Raw genomic sequence first — 6967 nt, 5'->3', positions numbered from 1 at the left:
CTGTACTATATAAGTTTGATGATATACAGGTATGACTTACATGTACTGTATAAGCTTGCTGATATACAGGTGTGACTTACCTGTATACGTTTGCTGATATACAGGTGGGACTTATCTGTACTATATAAGTTTGATGATATACAGGTATGACTTACCTGTACTGTATAAGCTTGCTGATATACAGGTATGACTTAGATGTACTGTATAAGCTTGCTGATATACAGGTGGGACTTACCTGTACTGTATAAGCTTGCTGATATACAGGTATGACTTACCTGTACTGTATAAGCTTGCGATATACAGGTATGACTTACATGTACTATATAAATTTGCTGATATACAGGTGTGACTTACCTGTACTGTATAAGCTTGCTGATATACAGGTGTGACTTACCTGTACTATATAAGGTTGATGATATACAGGTATGACTTACTTGTGCTGTATAAGTTTGCTGATATACAGGTGTGACTTACCTGTACTATATAAGTTTTGATGATATACAGGTATGACTTACCTGTACTATATAAGTTTGATGATATACAGGTATGACTTACTTGTGCTGTATAAGTTTGCTGTTATACAGGTGTGACTTACCTGTACTGTATAAGTTTGATGATATACAGGTATGACTTACCTGTACTATATAAGTTTGATGATATACAGGTGTGACTTACCTGTACTGAATACTGGGGTTTTCCAATTATGTTTGCTTTGGTGAGTTCCAGGTCATGTACAGGTGACTTTAGTCCACAGGCTGCTAATGTGATCTATAGGGCAATAGTAAAACCAATAAAAAGTCATTTAACAATCACTCTCAACTCTACAACATATACAGCATGAAAGTATTAAAAGTCAACAATATAAATGTATTATGTGTAACACATATTGCTGAAGTGATTACATAATGCTGTTCCAAGTTCAATTTACAACAAGTTTTCAATAACCTTGCAGTATAAAACATATGAAATGAATTTCATTCCATACGATTCATGCACTGTAATTGTTAATGTAGTAACCACTGTTAGGCTTGATTTGAACAAATTTAAAGATGTATTGGTGAAGTTGTACAAAGGTCATTTATTTTAATATTAATTATGAAACTTTGACCCGAGGTTTACCACATTGTGACACACAGACTCAGTGTAGTACTTACAGCGTCGTCCTTGTTAGCCGCATCTGGCCAGCCAATCCACACCTGGTGCCGAGCGGGCACATTTGTCAGATGGTAGATATCTCCCTTCACCTATAAAAACATCAAAAGAGGAAGTAAACAAGCAGTAATACCCATATTTTTGTAATATCAACACTTTTCCAACCAAAGTCAACAATCATTGACAACATTTTAGATTTGCCCTTCCCTGGTGTTGATCAGTAAAATATGGTCGGCAAGGTCTTTTGCAACTGACTTGTGTTTTTTTGTTTACTTTTTATGTAACGATTTCTGGGCTAATGACCTGGAAATCTTAATGTGGGTCATAAGTGTCAATAGACATAGCTTCATCAATACTGACACTTGTCTTTGAAATCCCTGTGAGTCAAAATAAAACCCTAAAAATTATCAAATAACCCTGGACATCCAAAAATATATACCGTAAAGTAATTATATTCATCCGATATTGAGTTCACTTACCTCGCCCACTGTCTTACTGCCCTGAACATTTAGGTGGTATTCCTTTGCTTCACTTACCTCGCCCACTGTCTTATATTACTGCCCTGAACATTTAGGTGGTATTCCTTTGCTTCACTTACCTCGCCCACTGTCTTACTGCCCTGAACATTTAGGTGGTATTCCTTTGCTCTACCATTTTCCCGAAAAGTTATGTGTAGTACGTAATCTCGCATAAAGTTTTCAAATTCTTTTGAACTGGAACAAAAAAAATTGAACATAATTGTATTTTTAACTGCATGTATAAAACTATAATCGACAAAAAAAAACAGAACTCTTCATACAAACATGTTTTGTTGTAATTGGAATACACTTGAATAGAGGTTTTTTGTATCGTTTATCAAAATAACTGAACCTCAAAGAAATGAGTTCAACTTCAACAAACACAGTCCAAAAGCTCACGATCAGGAGACAATGTTGTACCTGTCAGTTTCTGGTGTGACCCTGGATGTCACTAACGGTCTGTTAAGGTCGGGGGTCAACAGGTATAATGTATTCTCCCGTGGCAGTTGAAGGTCACGTAATACTTTCTGTAAAACAAAATCAAAATAATCCATCATGTTTTAAATGTTTTGTTTTTTAATTAAAGTTTCTCCTCTCTGGTCAGTTTATCAAATTTCGCAAATTAATGTTAATCTTTCTCTATCTGTGCATATGACACTGGAATTGGACTCCGACTTATAAAATACTGACCTTGTCATCAACCTTCTTAGTGGACCAGCCCCTCAGGTCCTGTTTCTGTACCGGGATCCCTAGCTCCGAGAACAACACCTCTTTGATCTTACCTGCAACAGAACACAATATACAATATCAGAGGGTACTACAGGACACAATATATAATATCAGAGGGTATTACAGGACTCAATATATAATATCAGAGGGTACTACAGGACACAATATATAATATCAGACGGTACTACAGGACACAATATATAATAACAGAAGGTACTACAAAACACAATATATAATATCAGAGGGTACTACAGAACACAATATATATTATCAGAAGGTACTACAAAACACAATATATAATATCAGAGGGTACTACAGAACACAATATATAATATCAGAACACAATATATAAGATCAGAGGGTACTACAGGACACAATATATAATATCAGAAGGCACTACAGAACACAATATATAATATCAGAGGGGACTTCAGGACACAATATATAATATCAGAGGGGACTACAGGACACAATATATAATATCAGACGGTACTACAGGACACAATATATAATATCAGAAGGCACTACAGAACACAATATATAATATCAGAACACAATATATAATATCAGAGGGTACTAAAGAACACAATATATATGATCACAGGGAACTACAAAACACAATATATAATATCAGAGGGCACTACAGAACACAATATATAATATCAGAACACAATATATAAGATCAGAGGGTACTACAGGACACAATATATAATATCAGAAGGCACTACAGAACACAATATATAATATCAGAACACAATATATAATATCAGAGGGTACTTCAGGACACAATATATAATATCAGAGGGGACTACAGGACACAATATATAATATCAGACGGTACTACAGGACACAATATATAATATCAGACGGTACTACAGGACACAATATATAATATCAGAAGGCACTACAGAACACAATATATAATATCAGAACACAATATATAATATCAGAGGGTACTTCAGGACACAATATATAATATCAGAGGGCACTACAGAACACAATATATAATATCAGAACACAATATATAAGATCAGAGGGTACTACAGGACACAATATATAATATCAGAGGGTACTACAGGATACAATATAAAATATCAGAGGGTACTACAGAAAACAATATATAATATCAGAGGGTACTACAGGACACAATATATAATATCAGAGGGTATTACAGGACTCAATATATAATATCAGAGGGTACTACAGGACACAATATATAATATCAGAGGGTACTACAGGACACAATATATAATATCAGAGGGTACTACAAAACACAATATATAATATCAGAGGGTACTACAGGACACAATATATAATATCAGAGGGTACTGTATATGTATATACTGTCAGATTACAGCACAATACAGTTCACTATAACACTAGTGATGTTTTGGTGACTTCTTCAGCAGGAGTTTGGTTTGTACAAACTCAAATGATATTTACATAGCAAGGGACTTTTGTCTTTGTCTAATATGCTGGGCCATCTTTAAACAAGTGTTTGTTAGCAGTTTCTCGACTGACTCATTAAAAATGACATATACTCAAAGTCATTTTGGAATTTTAGGTTAATTGTTTTATGGCTGAAAAATCATTGAAACTTTGGGTTTTTATATAGAAATATGAGATTTCTTCAGATAAAAAAAATCCCTTCTAACCCAATAAAAAAAAAAGGTGAGTAAGGAAATTGCAAACATTTTTTTTAAGTATGGCCCTGGTTATAGAAGAGGAACTCAATAATTAAACCACCTTCAATGCCAGCACAGAAGTGTTCAGACTATAGAAATGCTGGTTTACCAGTAAATTGCTTAACAGTATCGGATTCTGATAAACATGTACTGACAAGTTTTGGACTAAAAATGTACACATTATTATTCTGTATAAACCTGTTATTTGGTCATTACACTACGGAATCCAAATGTTGATGCTTCACCATTTATAATTTTATTCTTTGTATTTCTCCTACAAAGGATACAGACTGAAACTGACTGGATACTGGGACAACCAGTTCAGTGGAAGCTAAATTAATAAAACTGATTGGATACTGGGACAACAAGTTCAGTGGGAGCTAAATTAATAAAACTGATTGGATACTAGGACAACCAGTTCAGTGGAAGCTAAGTTAATAACACTGACTGGATACTGGGACAACCAGTTCAGTGGAAGCTAAATTAATAAGACTTGGTATTATGTCTGTTTTATCTTGGATTACTTTCATTATATTTACATCTGATATCAAAATTGCTAAGTAGAATCTATAGACAACTGTTCTTATATACGGACTATGATCTGAATATAGAGGCAAATATATGCCTGCGTTCAGAATAAACTAAGTTAAACTACGTGAAGAGACCTTTTGTATAATATTCAGTGATAAAGGATAGATGGATAACTTGGTAAATACTGCTAATGTCCAGCCTTCCAGCCAGACAATGCCATATATATCATTTTGCAACCTGTCATAGGTAGACTGAAGATATTGTAATGATAAAAAGATTATCACCCTGTATTCAGTTGCTGTCATTTGAATAACTATCTCATCACTGTAAAACAGATGAAATGTTAGGTCATCTCTTTGTGTTTACGATGAGAAGGTTGGTTGATTGGCAACAACTGTATAAGTGTGGTAATGTGTAACTTTTTCCTTTATATAACTTACCAACAGTCTCTGTATCAAACACGTTGACAGTGATGTTACGTCCGCGGTACTCTACAGTAAAGTTGATTAGTCGTCCAGAACTGTAACTGGAGCTTGGCCCAGGGAAAGGACCAGAGGCAGATCCAGGATCCATGAGTGGGGAGTATGAGTTATGACTGGGGAGAAACTCCGAAGGGAAATCTTGGGACACGGCTGTTTGGTCTATGTGGTTGGAAAAGGTGTAGGGCGGAGGTTCACCTCCAGCAGACGACATCTCACAGTCTGTTTGTGGCATAACGCTTTGTATGGACTTCTGTAAATCACAAACAATCATTGCCCACTGTCAATTTGCTTCAACAATGTGCAAGTGAAAAACCGAGCATAAATGTGTCAGTCATATTGCATCAGATTCTACTCGCTAGCTTTAAGAGTAGGTAGACCAGATTGTAGCCCTTGGCTAGCGAAGATGTGGCTCCCCTAAATGAGCTTTGACTCTTTTGTTCTAAAAGACAGGTCTGTGTGTTTGTATATAGGGAAAATTCTATTTGACTTCTGAAATTGCTAAATTTTGAGGGTCAAACAAAAATGCTGTCATTGATACTGACAGAATACATATTTCTGTCATAGGGTTCCATACTGATCACTGGTGATCACAGAAAACTTACCACCAATTCCCAGTTATTCTGCTCCAAAATAGCGATGCATGTTTCCAGGTCATCGATTTGTGTACATGACTGTAAAAAAAATAATTGTTGTACTATTATGTTTTCAATGGTTTATCATTAGGCCTATAAGGTGTAGCGAAACCAGACTGGGTCGATCGTCACTGACCAGGTAGCTCAATTGGTAGAGTGTCCGTCTAGAATGTGGAGGGTCTGGGTTCGAACCCCGTTCTGGCCGTGCATTATTCCCATACATGCCATATCTAACAATTTTGGCGTGAGACTCACGAAAACTGTTTCTGAAAAAATTCTCACGGCATGAAATCCATATCTATCACGAATTTCAATCGGTCTCATGAAAAGAAACAAAATTTGGTCAATCTTAGTGAATAAACAATAGCTACATGGATTCACACTGACCTAGGTCACTGAGAGGTCTGAAGTCACACGCCAGCCACTTAAATTACAAGCCAGACCAATTAGCAGCATAGGTGTGTAAGTTGTGAATGGCCCGGCCGGCCGATTTAGCGGCACATTGCTTGGTGACTTGCTCACTGATGTATGAACTGTCAAGCAATTAAATCAGTGATCCCACATCCAGTGGGGACTAGTTGCTAATTAATATGGGATGAAAGTTGAAACATTTAACAGCAACATAGGAGCTATTAATTCATTACAATCGAAAAACATGGATGGTTTACCCAAACAGAAATGTAAGTCATGACTATAAATTTGAAACTGGACACTGAAATTGAATCCGGAATTTATTCTCCATCGGGATGGATTAGAGTGTTAATTAAAAAAAACATAAACGCAAGAAAAAAAGTTTCTTCACAATTGGATATGTACAAATAGTGGAAGTAGTACTTTATTGGTTTACTTTTTTCAGCAAATGAATATTAGATATTCCCAATGTTTTGAGATGTATTTTTTTATGACGATATGTCATGTGTAAACCTCCCTAAAATCCTTTAAAATATCAATAAATCTTCAATTTTGGTTCTAACAAAGTAATTGGAGGCTTCCCAGGGGAAAAAAAGGTACATTTGAGGTACATTTTTTGGGGTACCTAAGGCATGCCTTAGGTATATCTAAGGCATGCCTTAGGTACATTTTGGGTAGGGAAGAAAAAGAGGACAGAATAGGAGGGGTTAAAACCTGTTCAATATAGGTACATTTTAGGCACATTTTAGGCACAATTAAGGCATGCCTAAAATGTGCCTTTTTTATACCTCTGACTGAGGTATACCTAAAATGTGCCTAATTTGTAC

The 6967-nt window shown here is 35.7% G+C and overlaps 1 protein-coding gene across 1 annotated transcript in view; it reads right to left on the bottom strand.

Annotated features, from left to right (window-relative positions):
* LOC110465622 (FAS-associated factor 1-like) overlaps nt 1–6967 on the bottom strand; it is a 33054-nt gene that overhangs the window by 20852 nt on the left and 5235 nt on the right. Inside the window, exons 2-8 of the mRNA XM_021521571.1 lie at nt 5700–5768; nt 5056–5347; nt 2361–2452; nt 2091–2197; nt 1751–1865; nt 1155–1244; nt 676–768 (exon numbers count right to left, since the gene is read on the bottom strand). Of these exons, the coding sequence (XP_021377246.1) occupies nt 676–768; nt 1155–1244; nt 1751–1865; nt 2091–2197; nt 2361–2452; nt 5056–5347; nt 5700–5768 (858 nt within the window). The remainder of the gene's footprint in view (nt 1–675; nt 769–1154; nt 1245–1750; nt 1866–2090; nt 2198–2360; nt 2453–5055; nt 5348–5699; nt 5769–6967) is intronic.

This window comes from Mizuhopecten yessoensis, unplaced genomic scaffold, assembly GCF_002113885.1.
Source record: "Mizuhopecten yessoensis strain PY_sf001 unplaced genomic scaffold, ASM211388v2 scaffold11095, whole genome shotgun sequence".
NCBI classification, from domain to species: domain Eukaryota; kingdom Metazoa; phylum Mollusca; class Bivalvia; order Pectinida; family Pectinidae; genus Mizuhopecten; species Mizuhopecten yessoensis.
The sequence above is the reverse complement of the archived record's forward strand: the minus strand, read 5'-3'. Positions and strand labels throughout refer to the sequence as shown.